Source organism: Mobula hypostoma, chromosome 8 (genome assembly GCF_963921235.1).
Source record: "Mobula hypostoma chromosome 8, sMobHyp1.1, whole genome shotgun sequence".
NCBI lineage: Eukaryota > Metazoa > Chordata > Chondrichthyes > Myliobatiformes > Myliobatidae > Mobula > Mobula hypostoma.
The window spans coordinates 129,000,870-129,016,582 of record NC_086104.1 but is presented as its reverse complement, the minus strand read 5'-3'; the positions used below and the strand labels follow the sequence as shown (position 1 = coordinate 129,016,582).

Genomic DNA, 15,713 nt, shown 5'->3' with positions numbered 1-15,713 from the left:
TTTGTATGTCTTTTTTATAGGGCAGGGCACCTCTACAACTCACACCTCCAATCTCATCTCATTGATTGGAACACCTGACTCCAAGTAGCTTCTGTAGAAGGCATTACCCCAGGGGTTCACATACTTCTTTGAACCTACACTGTGATTGTTTAAATGGTAAATGCAGTATTGATGAGAAGTACAATTTTTTGTGCGTTGTTAGTTTAGACACATTGTGTTTGTCTATTATTGTAACTTAGATGAAGATCAGACCACATTTTATGAGTAATTAATGCAGAAAACCAGGTAATTGCAAAGGGTTCACAAACTTTTTCTTACAGCTGTAACCTACATGCTGGTATGTCTTTGGCATGCGGGAGGAATCTGGAAAGCCATACAGTCACAGGGGAGTGTGTGAAAACTCCACAAGACAGGGTCATAGATCAGGATTGAACCCGGATTGCTGGAACAATGAAACAGCAGCATTAGCTACTGCACCAGTGTCCCACCCGTACTCTCCAAAACATACCACTAACCATCAGAACCAAGCACCAACAGGTCTTTCCATTCTCCTCTTTACTTGCTCAGTCAATGTCTATGAATAGGATATTCATCTTTCCTATCTTTCATTTACAGTGTAAGTAGCAATTTGTGCAAACTTGGTATTGTTTACTGCTGAAGAGTCGTGCTAGTTGAGCTAAGCTTTGAGTTTCCGATCTGATAACCACAAGATACATTCAGCCAGCAAAGCGGGTGAGAGTGCCAATGAAGGCAATGGAGGTATGTGCAGTTCTGAGCATCAAACTTATCGCTGACTTTCTGTAGACAAGTACAGGTAAAAGGTATATTTTAGATTCTGCTACATGCACCTTAGTACTTACTCATCATGCGATGTTGACGCAAGACTTTGATAAAATCAAAAGTGTTAAATCCAAGAAGCAAGACAAGCTGATTCTCACACTCTCGATCATCTCCAGCTGTCTGAAACAAAAGCACAATAAATCTATCATGGTACCGGAGGCCAGATTACCCACTGAGGCGATGAAAACAACATGAATCATATGGAAAGAACAGTTGTATAACCCCATTTGGACTGTAAAATAAAGCATTTTATATAAAAATTAGCCAGTGCTGCAAAAAGAGAAAAGGAATTATAACTAAAGGAAAAGCTGTATTCAAAATACATCGCCCATTTCTGGGCACTCTACCATCAGATTGGAATTCACCTTAAGAATATCCAGCACTTCGTCAGCTTTCTTTTGCGACATGATAGCATCATCATAGAAGCGACTGAGCTGCCTCTGGAGCCAGAAGGCGTCAATGTCCCGGGGGTGAAGGTCTTTCTTCTTTGCGCTGAGTGCATCTCCGGCAGTGCCCAGCTAACGGAAGGGAAAGTAGCTCATTAAACAGTGCTACAATACACAGAGCACCATTAATCCGGCCTCAAATTTTAAGCTTGGAACCTATAATTTTAGTTTGGAATGGTCCTTACAAAATGGTCATTTGGCCTTACTCAAATGAGGTGGGTATTTTATTCTAAGCCGACTCACAGCCCAACTTTGTAAATGGTATAGAATCTGACAAATCAAAATGTTTTCCAAAATAAGCTAGCTTCCCTTTCGGCAACGCCCCCCCCCCCCCCCCCCACCATTCAGGGCATTCATTGTCATGCCACACCATTCATGCCATGACTTACGTTAGCAGAAAGAGTGCAGCTAATGTCTGCTTCCTCGCCTTCTGTGTCCTCATCTGATGCTTCTTCCCGCACTTCACCAAATGCATCTTCGTCTCCCTCCTGAAATAGAAGTTGAACAGAAAACAGAAAAATGGCCAAGTTAAACAAGTAAGGAATACATACAATTGCAAATTTCCACTTCATAGAATCTACCAGCATGACACTGCTGTCCCAATTAAGTCAGAGGAGAGCAATAAGCTTTTGGTCAACCAAGTCTACGTGGACTATCAATCACCTATTTACACTTATCCAGTTTTATTTTCCACACATTCCTACAAAGTCTCCCCACTAAAACTTCACCACACACCTACACAACAGGGCTATTTATGGTGGTCATTTAACCTACCAGCACACAAGCCTACTGGATCAAGGAAGAAACCTGATACTTAGAGGAAACCCCAATGGTCAAAGGGAGGAATGCGCAATCTCTCCACACAGGTCAAAACCGAATTTAGGTCACAAGAGCTGTGAGACAGCAGCTCTACAATCTGTCCCACTGTGCTGTGCCTAAAATACTACATGCATCAGAGAAGATTAGAGATTAACCTAAGATCAGAGATTACGGATTCCAGCAATAATAAATATGTGATGATTATTTTCTGATACAGTCCTACCTACTACCCTTGTCGGCAAGTTGGCTCACCAACATCAATGTGCACTTTCATACTGATGCTAAAAGCTTAAGAAATAGCAGAACAAACCCATCTCTTCGTGCCATTCGGCAAGATTATGTCTGTTCTTTCACCTCAGTGCTATTTTCCTCCACTGACGTGATACCTCTCAAGTACTTTAATAGCTACAAGTTTACCCAACTTTGTCTAGAGGACACTCTGCAACTGAGTCTTTACAGCACAAAGGTTTAGTGCCCCTGGGTGAAGAAATTTCTTCTTATCTCAGTCCTGAATGGCCATTATTTTGAGACTGGACTGTGATCCTCAACTCTGGACACCCCCGCCAAGGGAAACATCTCTGCAACCACCACCAAGCACTAAAGAATAGCAGCTTGTTCAGCCAATTATTTCCTCATAGGACTAACTCACACCCCAGGATTTAACATGGTGAACCTCTGTTGTACTCTGTTACATGTACACCCTACGGTGCTCAGACGTGTATATTGTCAGATCATAACTGCACCTTTGGTGATGGTCTTTGCAGGGTGATTGGAGGGTGGTAATGTTATTCCTTTGTTCAAGAAAGGGAGTAGGGATAACCCTGGGAATTACGGACTAGCAAGTCGGCAAATTATTAGAGAAGATTCTTAGTGACAGGACTTGCGAGCATTTGGAGAAACATAGCATGATGAGGGATAGTCAGCACAGCTTTGAGAGGGGCAGATCATGCCTCATGAGCCGGACTCAATGCGCTGAGGAAGTAACAAAGCATATTGATGAGGTAGATCAATGGATGTGATGTATATAGATTTTAGTAAGTTGTTTGATAAGGTTCCCCAAAGCAGATTCATTCAGAAAGTCAAGAGGCATGAGATCCATGAAAACTTGATAAAAGGTGTACAAAATTATAAGAGGCATAGAGACTTTTTCCCAGGGTGGAAGTGGCTAATACTAGGAGGAAATTATAAGTAGAATGTCAGAGGCAAGCTGTTTACACAAGTGGTGGGTAGGTGCGTGGAATGATCTGCTAGGGGTGGACGTAGAGCAGATTCAGGAGACTGGTAGATAGGAATGTGGATGATAGAAAAATGAAGAGATATGTAGGAGGGAATGGTAGAATGATCTTAGAGTAGGTTAAAAGGTCAGTCCAACATTGCAAGCCCAGGGGCCTCTACTAAGCTCTAATCTTCTATGTTCTATAATATTCTAAGTGTGGCCTCACTAGGACTGTATGTAATTCCAGTTAGGTGTCTTTATTCTTGTACTCAAAGCATCCTGCAATGAAGTCCAACATAATTATTGCTTTACTAATTTCCCATACATGCAGGTAAACTTTCAACAATTAGTGCACATGAACACATAGGTCCTTGAACACCAACACCTTTCAATTTGTGGATGCAGAAACGGTACATAGAGTTTAATCCAGAAAAATGCAAGGTGATATACTCTGGAAAATCAAACAAAGAAAAAGTGCAAGGTTAACAGCAAGATTCTTAGGAACAAAGGGATCCTGGGGTCCAAGTCCACAGATCCCTCAAAATTGCCATGCAAGTTGATAGGATGGTCAAGAAGGCCTACGGTGTGTTGGCCTTCACTAGTCATGGGACTGAGTTCAAGAGCCAGGAGGTTATTTTGCGGCTTTATAAAACTCTGGTTATTTCACACTTGGAATAAGTTCTGGTCATCTCATTACAGGAAGGATCTGAAAGCATTAAAGGTGCAGAGGAGACTTACCAGGATACTGCCTGGATCAGAGAGCATGTCTTATGAGGAAAGTTGAGTGAGGTAGCGCTTTTCTCGCTGGAGTGAAGGAGAATGAAAAGGGGTTTAGTAGAGGTTATGAGAGGCATAGAGTGGACAGCTGGTACCTTTATCCCAAGGTGGCAATGGCCAACATCAGAGGACATTGTTTAAGGTGAATAGAGGGAAGTTTAGTGGAGATGTCTAAGGTAGCTTTTTGTTACAGAGCGGTCAGTATGACATTGTGGGCTTCAGGGCCCATATGGTGCTGTGCTATTCTGCGTTCTCATTGTTTAATATACCGTCTTTCTACAGCAACAAATGCAAAATGCTGGAGGAACTCAAGTTAGGCAGGGAAATGATTCTATGGGGGGAAATAAACAGACAACATTTTGGGGCTGAGACCCTTCATCAGGCTGCCTTTCTACTGCTTTTGGTACTCTATATATCATCTGCCATGACCTGGGCCACTCTCTTGGCCCATCTACTTCCGTCTGAAGTCCTGCTGCATCCTACTCACAATGACACACCGCCAAGGAAATACAAACAAAGATGTCTGGGAAAAGGCCAGCAATATCCCACCCACCCAGCTCATGAACTATTTGTCCCGCTTCCATCAGGGAGGAGGCTATGTAGCTATGTAAGCTATGGTGCAGATTAACTGTCATTCACCATGCCCTTCTTCCCACTCCACCAATGGTTAAACTTCTAAACCCAAGTAACAGGAGTGTAAAGGGTGAGCAATCTGTAAGGCGGCTTTCCTCACCTCCTCATCAGACTCAAACTGCACATTAACTCCATACGTCTCATCAATATTGTCATCTGAAAGAGGAAAACACAGTGTTAATTCAAATATCTTGAAACCAAGAACAGGAAGTATGTCTCTATCCCATCTTGGGACTGATTTGTTTTAATAAATCCATTGGGCAAATGAGCATAAGAATGACAGATGGAGTTTAACACAGATAAGTGTGAACTGGTGCATTTTGGAAGGCTAAACCAGGCAGGATATAGATGGTGAATATTACTGAACAGAGGGTCCTACAGTTACAGATATATAACTCTCTGACAGCGGTGACACAAATCGGAAGGTGGTGAAGGAGGTCTGTGGCCTCCAGTAGTGAAGGAGGTCTTCACCACTGGGGGCATAAGAGTTCAAGAGTCCAGTGTTGTGTTGCAACTCTACAAGTTGTTGGTGAGTCAACAATTGGAGCATTGTGTGTAGGTCTGATCACCATACAATAAGAAGGATGTGATTATGCTAAAGAGGGAACAGAAAAGATTCACCAGGACGTTACCTGGACTGGAAGGCTTCAATACAAGGGGAGGTTGGATAGGCTGGAATTGTTTTTCTGGAACAAAGGAGACTGAAGGGAGATCTTAGAGGTTTATAAAATCACGATGCGTAGATTGGCTTAGGTATTTACAGTCTTTTCCCTGCGGTTGGGGAGTCTAAACCTAGAGGGCACAAGTATAAAGGAGGGAAAGATTTTGAAAGACAGATTTTTCCATGTAGAGGATATATGTTATGAGCTGCCAGAGGAAGATGAACTAACAGTATTTAGAAGACATTTGATCATGGGTAGGCAATGCTTAGAAGGATATGGGTCAAATACAGGTAACTGGGACTAGTTTAGTTAAACACCTAAGTTCAGAAAGAACCTATGATTAGTTCTAAAAAATGCACTTTACTTCCTCAAAGAAAATATCCAGGAAAAACTGTAAAGCTCGAATATGTCAGGATGAGATATCATCTCTTTAAGCAGATGTACTTGCATCCATCTGAGATATTTTAACAATGTGCAAAGGTGTTGAGGAGGAAATAAGTTGGAGAAGAGGACAAAAATACCTCAACAAATCCCCAATCCCACTTCATTGATTTACTTTTGTGATACAGTAGAATTCCATTAATTCAGCATGCTCAGAATTTAGGTAGCATATCAGATTTACTAGATGATTGGATGTTATGACTACTCATATTCCAATTCATTTTAATTAATATTTTAAAAATAAGATATTACACAATTGAATGATAAATGTTAGAGTGATTACAGCAAGGTTTAAGGGAGTGCAGAAAGCAGAGCCCCAGTGAGCAGGGCACACAAGAACTGGCATCCTAGAGAACAGCAAACATTACATGGTTTTCCAGACTAGCTTTTTTAACAGTCAGGCTGCACATTAAAGTTTTATTGTGATAAGTTTCAACCACTTCTTTTTTAGCTGGTAAATGTTGATCCCACTTACCCATATTCTGAACCTCTTTGTCTCCTCCATAGTCACTAATTTTTTTTCCCAAGTTTACTAGCACATGGTAGCGAGTATCTTCCAATTGTCCCAGCAGCATTTCTATCTCCTTTCGTCGTTCCTTATCACGCAGTTTATCATTTTTCAACACAGCCAAGACCTCATCTGCAGCTCCACAGAGAATATCACGGGGCTATAAAAGAAACAAAATAATCTTGCATACGTAAAGGAAATCTCATTATAAGTATGAATGTAACTGCACTCAGTGGAAAATTTATTAATTTTCTTCTCCCACCTTTCTGTACAGAAAGTCACTGATTATTTGTGTTTCAGATGTAACTGCAGAGAGAATATACAGTGACAATGTACTCATCCTATCCGTACAATACTTTTGCAGTGACATGGGGACATAAGACAGACAAGCTGAGAAACACAAAACTAACTGATAGAACAAAGACTAAACAATAGGAAAGGAAGCTAATCAACTTGGATTAAATGTGAAAATTAAAATAATCTAAAGGAAAAGTAATGAAAATAAGTTAAACAAAAGTATTGAAATAATAACCTGCCAAAACGTGATCAAATGGAAAAAAAAAGCCGAAACTTGACTGGTTGAGTTTTTCCACCACTTGTCTGTTTCGTTCAGATTCCAGCATCTGCAGTCTTAATAGTTTTCCACTACTGGTGAATAATTTCATTGAGCAAAATTAATTCTACAATTCTAAATCATTACCTAATTATTTAGCTCATACAAAAAGTTAAATAATTTTAGATAAACAAGAACTTGTCTTACATAAAATATGTTACATATTGTGAGCCAGTCATTGTCCTTAAAACAGTAAAGGCATCCCTCTGTCTGATTTATCCAGGGAAATCAATCACTTAAAACTTCCAGTGCAACAAACACTTTTTTAAAATCTGTGGTTGCAGTGCATGAAGTTAATATATGTTTACATCAAAGACCAATCTACACCAGTCTTTTTGGACAAAATGAAACCATACCACTTAAAGTTGTATATTATTAACTTACGATGCCTAAAAACATACATCTCACAACCTGCAGTGAAATTTTTAAAAAATTATTACTTTCTTACAAACTCTCCAAATAACATTCCTATATGCTTGGATTTATTTTCTTAATTTTAGGCTATTTATCTGCATTGAATAATTCCCTCAAATTCAACTTTATTTATCTTTAAAATGAAAATCAAATGAACTGCAGATGCTGAATATATGAAATAAAAACAAATCCTGGGCATGCCCAAGGGGTCGGACAGCATCTGTGGAAAGTGAAACAGAATTAAAGATTCAGATTGAGACATTCGTCAGAACTGGAAAAACGTTTTTAATTGAAGAGAGAATAGTGACAGGATATCTGTGAATCAAAGCGATTATCTGTAAGGGTAGGGTTATTATGGAGATAGAACGAGAAATCATCCTGACAACAGTTAATTGGAGACAGCTACAGAGTGAGAGTATAAACAATGGAGTTTTAAAAAGTTGAAAAGTACAAGACTGTAGGGTGTGTACAGAGTCGAAGTGTGCAAATGGGGAGAGAAAATTTGAAATGAATTTCACAAATGACTAATTCTGTTATAGAGAAAGCAGGAAGATGATGTGCTTTCTCTCTCGGTTTCCCCTTTTCTGTTCTCTCCTGTAATGTTTCTTCTAACGAAACAAGAGGCCGGTGACAGACATTTCAATATGGAAGTATGACAAAGAAATAAGGAAGCAGACAACAGGAACTTTAGGGTCAAACCTGCAGACTCAATGCATGTGCTCAGCAAAGCAGTCACACAATCTGCTTTCTGTTTCTGTAAAGGAGACAACACTGTGACTACACTGACTACATGACCATATATAGGAAGCATAGTACAATGCCTATAAAAAGTATTCACCCCCACCCCCCCGGGAAGTTTTCACATTTTATTGTTTTACAACATTGCATCATAGTGGATTTAATTCTTTCTGATCAACAGAAAGACTTGTTCATGTCAAAGTGTAAACAGATCTCTACAAAGTGATCCAAATTAATTACAAATATAAACGACAGAATAATTGATTGCGTAAGTATTCACCCCTTTCAAGTCAGTATTTAGTAGATGCACCTTTGGCAGCAACTACAGCCTTGAGTCTGTGTGCATTGCACATCTGGATACAGCAACTTTTCCAATGTTCCCATTGATCAAGCTCTGTCAAGGTTGCATGGGGATCATGAGTGAACAGCCCTTTACATGTTCAGCCATACATTCTCAATTGGATTCAGATCTGGACTCCGATTTAGGCACTCCTGGACACTGAATGCTGTTTTTAAGCCACTCCTGTGTAGTTTTGACTTTATGCTGGAGGTCATTGTCTTGCTGGAAAACAAATCTTCTCCCAAGTCACAGTTCTCTTACAGACTGCATCAGGCTTTCCTCCAGGATTTCCTTGTATTTTGCTTATGCCAAACGTAGCTTTTGGTCTGATGTCCAAAAGGCGCAATTTTGGTTTCACTAGACCATAGAACCTTCTTCGAGCTGACTTCAGTCTCCCACATGATGTCCAGCAAACTCTAGCCGAGATTTCACATGAGGTCTTTTCCCAACAGTGGCTTTCTCTTCGCCACTCTCTCATAAAGCTGTGACTGGTGAAGCACCCAGGCAACAGTTGTTGTCTGCACAGTCTCTCCCATCCCAGCCACTGAAGCTTGTAACTCCTCCAGAGTTGTCATAGGTCTCCTGGTGGCCTCCCTCATTAGTCCCCTTCTTGCACTCTCAGTTTTTGAAGATGGCCTGCTCTTGGTAGATTTACAGCTGTGCCATATTCTTTCCATTTCTTAATGATTGACTTCACTGTTCTCCAAGGGATATTCAGTGACTTGGAAATTTTCTTGTATCCATCTCCTGACTTGTGCTTTTCAATAACCTTTTCGCAGAGTTGTTCTTTTGTCTTCATGGTAGTTTTTGCCAGGATACTGACTCACCAGCAGTTGGACATAGAAACATAGAAAAACCTACAGCACAATACAGGCCCTTCAGCCCACAAAGCTGTGCCGAACATGTCCCTACCTTAGAACTACCTAGGTTTTACACATAGCCCTCTATTTTTCTAAGCTCCATGTAGCCATCCAAGAGTCTCTTAAAAGACCCTATTGTTTCCACCTCCTCTACCGCCGCCGGCAGTCCATTCCACGCGCAGAATGGACTTTTCAGATACAGATGTATTTTTACAATTCAAACACCTTGACTGCACATAGGTGATCTCCATTTAACTAATTATGTGACATAAAACCAATTGGCTGCACTAGTGAAGATTTGGTGTGTCATATTAAAGGGGTGAATATTTATGTAATCAATTATTTTGCGTTTTATATTTGTAATTAATCTAGATCACTTTGTAAAGATCTGTTTTCACTTTGACGCGAAAGAATCTTTTTCTGTTGATCAGTGTGAAAAAAAGCAAAATTAAACTCACTGTGATTTAATGTTGTAAGACAATTAAAAACATGAAAACTTCCAAGGGGGATGAATACTTTTTTTTTATAGGCACTGAAAAATTGCTGGCTACACTTGGAGGAATTGTTTTGGATCACTGGATGATGAGGAGAGACAACATCAAGGGGTCCATGCAGTCACAGGAAGAACATGTAAACTCCACACGGACAGAACCAGAGGTCAGATTTTAGCTGAACAAGCTGTTCCGCTGTGGACAGGTACAAGAAATAGGTATGGGTGCAATCAAGGACTCAGTGAGAGAGGGGAAGCTGTAGTTCAGGAAGGAAGGTATTTCAGAGGCATCTGCATCAAAAGTCTCATCAAAGGAAGTATGACAGAGAAATTGGGAGAATGGAGGTAGTTTGGGAGAAAACATAGTAAATTTTTACTACGCAAGTTAAAGCTTTCAGACTTGTACTGTGTGTTTTCCATTAGCATTTCCCCAGATGAAGACAGACAGATTCAGAAAAGTAAGAGATGAATTAGAGATTAACCATGTGAGGGGAAAGAGGTGGGCTAAAACTGGCAGCTAAAATAATGAAATTTTTGAGTACTGTTTTGAATTATTTATTATTTATTCTTACATAAGTGATCATGCAAGAATTGAATATGAAACAATATGATTAACATTCAGAATTCTATCCATAAAGACTTGTATTTCAAAAACAACTGAGATGTTCTATATTTTGAGGTGTAGTCAATACGATAATGTAACAAAAGCAACAGCTAATTTTATGCATAATCTCCCAAAAGCACTAATGCGAAATCAAGCCATTATTCCATTTTATTGACCTTCCTGTCTGAAGTGACATGCATTTTTTCTTGCAGGCAGAAAAGTCAATGGCAACCCTTGACAAAACAATGTTACCTCAGCACTAGAAAGAAGCTTCACCACAGATTATACACTTGCACCAACAATGGAGCAAACCATTAATATTTTTATCTCAGTGAACTGGCCATGAAAGTAACCCAGCTGGCTGGGCTATATATATCGTGGATACTCATACCTGGTCACCAAGTGCAGCCTGAATGAAGCTAAGTAGCACCTCATAGGTCTCTCTTGTCTCTTTTGTTTTTGGTTTGTACACAATGCCAACCATCTCATCAATGCCCTCTGACAGTAATGTATATCCTTTCATTTTATTCATGTCATGACGATCTTCATCACGCTTCCTACGCCTGTGTGAAAAGAACCAAATAGTTAAATAAAAGATGAAATAGGAAGCCTACAGTAATGCATTGTGTGGAGAAATTATCCAGCTCAGAGCCCAGCAAAATAGCTTAGAACCACGACCAGAAAAATTCTAGTAAACTCCAAGGCAAAGAATCAATTTAACCAACCAGACTTGTGCAAAGAACTTCCATAAATGAATTTTGTTGACCAAAATAAAGAATACAAAAATCACATTTATACAGGGTCTCCACACACCACCTGGAATCAGCCCCGTTAAATCATTTTGAAGCTCTAGCTGTCATCACTTTCAAGTGTAAATGGCAGAAAATTTATAAAATGTAAGAACTCAAACAAAATTTACTCGATAACCAGTTTCTTCTCTCCTGAATTTCCTCAATTATTATTAAGGACATATATACCGAAAGGTGTCAGAAAAGGGGCAGTAACATCATGAAGGATCCTATGTACCCTGCTCCTAGACTGTCTGTCTCACTCCCATTAGAGAGTTGGCTATGTAGCATCAAGCTAGGACCAGACTTAAAAACAGTTACTTTCCCCAAACAACAAGACTGATCAACACCTCCACACACTAACTCCACCACTACTTTACTGTCTCGCATCAGCGCCCTTATGTCAGCCTAGCATCACTTTATAGATGTACAATCAATGAATATAAACCCTTGTGTATTTATATTTACTGTACATTTTTTCATTATTGTCATTGTGTGCTGTATCTTTATCCAATTCTTTTTGTGCTGCATCGGATCCTGAGTAACGATTATTTCACTCTCCTTACACTTGTGTATAGGAAATGACATTAAACAATCTTAAATCTTGAACTGTAGGAATATGAACACACCTGCATCTTCTCCTCACCAGAATGCCAAGGGATTTTAACACCTCCCCAATGACCTTCACCAAGTTTTATAGATGCAGCATAGAGAGTATCTAAGGCAACTGCTCTGCCCAAGACAAGAAACTGCAGATTTGTGAACATGAGAACCAGCTTCCTTTCCACTCTGTGCACACTTCCTGCTGCCTCAGATAAGCAGCCAACATAATCAAAGACCCCTTTATTAGGCACAAGATCGAAAAGCTTGAGAATAAGTACTACAAAGGACAGATTCTATTTAGCAGCATGAAGACTCCTGAACAACCCCCTTGTATGATCAGTTCATTTCTCAATCTATGTCACCATGCCCCTTTCGCTGTAACTGTAACACTACATACTGCATCATGTTATTGTTTTTCCTTTTGTACTACCTCAGTGTGCTTTAGAATGATCTACCTGGATGACATGCAAAAGAATTTCACAGTATCTAGGCACACAAAGGCTGTATACGAGAAAGGCTAGAATCACCTCTACTTCCTGAAGAGACTGAGGCCCTTTGGAGTATGCAGGCTTCTTGTTCACATGTTCTACCAGCCTGTTGTTGCCAGTAATATCTTCTATGCGGTGGTGTGCTGGGGCAATGGCATCAACACGGGTGATGCCAACAGGCTCAATAAACTGATCAGAAAGGCTAGCTCTGTTATAGGAATCAAACTGGACATACTGGAGGCTGTGGTAGAACAAAGGACCCTACGGAAAATCCTGGCAATTCTGGACAATGTTTTCCACCCTCTGCATGCCACCTTGACTGAACAGAGCAGCATTCTTACTAACAGACTAAGACAACTGCGCTGCTCCAAAGAGTGCTACATGAGGTCATTCTTACCCTCGGCCAATAGGTCCACAGTGAGTCAACCTATAGCTGGTGAAGTGATGACCCCCCCCCCCGTTAGACTGTTTAAGATAACTTATTTTTTATTCTTTCTTACTTCTCTTCTAATATTTGTATATCTGCGCACTTGTATTGCTACTATGACACTGTAATTTCCTTTGGGATCAATAAAATATCTCTCTACATATGACTGTAACCAAATACAAAATGGAAAACTGGTATACCATGACTAGACAACCAACGCCTCCAATTCCAAATTAACTTCAATGTTAAAATGTCGGCAATATAAGCATGACTTACTTTGCTCGCCTCTCCTCTTGCAGCTGTGGTTTTGTCCTCTGAGCTTTGTCTCCCATCCGGGACCCTTCCAGCTTTCCCACCAGCGACAGTACTTCTCCTGTTGGCTCATCTCGCCTCGTTCGGTCAATTAAGGAACGATCTGCTTGTAACACAAGGTTGGAATTCTGCAAAAGAGAAAACAGTAAATTATCGCAAAATATAAACTTAACAATAATTCACAAAAACCTTTTTCCAAGCTTGCAAACTCCACATATAAACCTCTATAAAATTAAGAAACATCTGCAACTACTCAACAGGGAATTAATAGGGGTCCTGTTAGAAATGATGTCGTGTAATAATAAGAAACATAGTTGATTTGGTGTGTTTAAGAAATACACCAATGGCTGGAGATAATTACTATTTTGTGTTTGCAAGGAGTGTAGAATATACAATTTTTTTTACAGCAGTGGGCAATAAGACCAGTGGGAAGAAATTAACACAGATGTCACAAAAACTGGTGGTTTTGAGGTTTCTATTATCCTAAATTCTCAGAAAATTTGAAGAAATATACAGTAGATCCATGGTAGCCTGCCAATGCACGCTAATCCAAAAGCAAAACACTGCCAACATTGCAATTAAACACAAACAGTGAAAAATACTCAGCAGTGTTTATACTTAAACACCATCAACTGAGATTTATCACCTTGAATCAATGGTCTGATGAAATCAAAGACTTAAAAATGCAATCTTTATTTCTCACTCCATAGATCCTGCCTGACCTACTAAATACATAAGCTTCAACTTTAGATAGCTCTATCCTTATCTTCAACTTGGCCCCTGCAGAATATTCGATCCCTATGAGTTTAGGAGAACAGATGATTTAATAAAAGCATGCAAGACTGACAGGGCAAACAACAAAATGATTATTTCCCAGTCAGGGAATCCAGAACATGGGTGGAGTATCTCAGAATTCATGGTCACCCACTTACATAACACGGGGAGTTTGTCCTTTCAGAGTATCCCGGACCTTCGTAATTCTTTACTCCATAGAGCTACAAAGCTCAAGCTTTGATTGTATTCAAAATTCAGAAACAAGTCAATAGCCTATGTTTGTGCCAAGGCAGTGTTGGAAATCTAGAACTCAACGTGTGAAAGAGCAGCAGAAGCACACACATTTACATCGCATTCACGTGTGTATTTGAGATGCGAGCCTGTGATATAAGGCAGGATTGGGTACTTTTTTTCACTGAAACGGGAAATAAGGCCTCCTTCTATTGCGAAAATGTCACTGTGTGATTCTTAAAAAAGGTCACAATCCACCAAAAGTGCACTATTTATTGTAGTTAATATTCTTGCAATGCCAACAATGCGAAACTTTATCCAGGTTTTTAAACTGGTACAAGCACATGTGGGAGCGTGCACGCAAGGCTTCACCAATCAAAAGTTTCTTTGGTGTATAACCCTGTTTTTCTTTGCTTTCTACTCCTCACCCCCAACAGTCACCATGACAGGTAGTAACTCGGACCCTCTCCATCATCGCTTACTACCCACTGGGCTTATCACCACAGCAGGCCTCAGCCCGAGTACCAAGATCCCACCAGGCGAGCTCTAACCCTAGTCGGCAATATAACTGAAGCACGCTTCACCTAAAAGCAATACCTTTCAGCTGCAGTCAAGAACTGAAATAGTGTTCCCCCCTTACTTACCGCTTTATACTCATACTGCAAACTGCGAGCGGTAACATCCGCCATGTCTGCCGCGGCTCCACTTTCCCAACGACCCCGCCACCTTCCAACCTGACTTCCGGTCCAGCATGTATTTCCGGGTTAGGACTGAGTGGTCTCCATGGTTACGGTGCTCTCTCCTCATCTGGGCGGACAACGCGGTCATTTTTGTCGACGTTAACTGGGATTTGTACTCGCCGCGGGAAGTTTTAACCTTCATAATGTCGAGTAGGTTTACAGTTTGTTAGCCTGGATGAGTCGGCTTATTTGGCCGCCATTTTATCTGCGGCCCGTCGCTACCCGCTGTGTAGGCTGAACGCGATGTGGTGTCTGGTCGCAGTGAAGAAGTGAAGAGATGAGCCAGATGTAGAACAATACGGTCTGTGGTACGCAAACTTAATTAAATGCGCTGAGCTTCCCCATCCTGGACGTCAATGTCATCCCTATCAGACGTGATAATGGACGTCTGTTGGAAGAACTCAGCAGGTCAGGTAGCATCTATGGAAATGAATTAACATTTGACAGTCCGTGACAGTCCGAGCTGAGTCCCTCCAGCACTTTTAATGTCTTACAATGAACATCTGCAGAGTATTGATAAAACTCTGAAATTTGGTTTATTTTCAGCTATTTTTAAAATTTCATATTTGCAACCCGTTCAATGTATTTTTATAATTTGCTATTTTATGGATGACTGCACTTCAGATTGTGTGCTGTCCGGTTTATTCTGAAGTCTTAGTCATAGTCATACTTTATTAATCCCGGGGGAAATTGGTTTTCGTTACAGTTGCTCCATAAGTAATAAATAGTAATAGAACCATAAATAGTTAAATAGTAATATGTAAATTATGAAATAAGTCCAGGACCAGCCTATTGGCTCAAGATGTCTGCCCCTCCAAGGGAGGAGTTGTAAAGTTTGATGGCGACAGGCAGGAATGACTTCCTATGACGCTCAGTGCTGCATCTCGGTGGAATGAGTCTCTGGCTGAACATTATGTAGTGGATGAGAGACATTGACCAAGATGGCATG

At 40.4% G+C, this 15,713-nt stretch overlaps 1 protein-coding gene across 1 annotated transcript in view; it reads right to left on the bottom strand.

The window, feature by feature from the left end:
* snrnp200 (small nuclear ribonucleoprotein 200 (U5)) overlaps positions 1-14,763 on the bottom strand; it is a 62,977-nt gene extending 48,214 nt beyond the window's left edge. The window contains exons 1-8 of the mRNA XM_063056811.1: positions 14,669-14,763; positions 12,984-13,147; positions 10,793-10,964; positions 6,310-6,502; positions 4,832-4,887; positions 1,676-1,774; positions 1,206-1,358; positions 861-960 (exon numbers count right to left, since the gene is read on the bottom strand). Of these exons, the coding sequence (XP_062912881.1) occupies positions 861-960; positions 1,206-1,358; positions 1,676-1,774; positions 4,832-4,887; positions 6,310-6,502; positions 10,793-10,964; positions 12,984-13,147; positions 14,669-14,713 (982 nt within the window). The 5' untranslated portion in view covers positions 14,714-14,763. The remainder of the gene's footprint in view (positions 1-860; positions 961-1,205; positions 1,359-1,675; positions 1,775-4,831; positions 4,888-6,309; positions 6,503-10,792; positions 10,965-12,983; positions 13,148-14,668) is intronic.
* Positions 14,764-15,713: the final 950 nt, after the last annotated feature.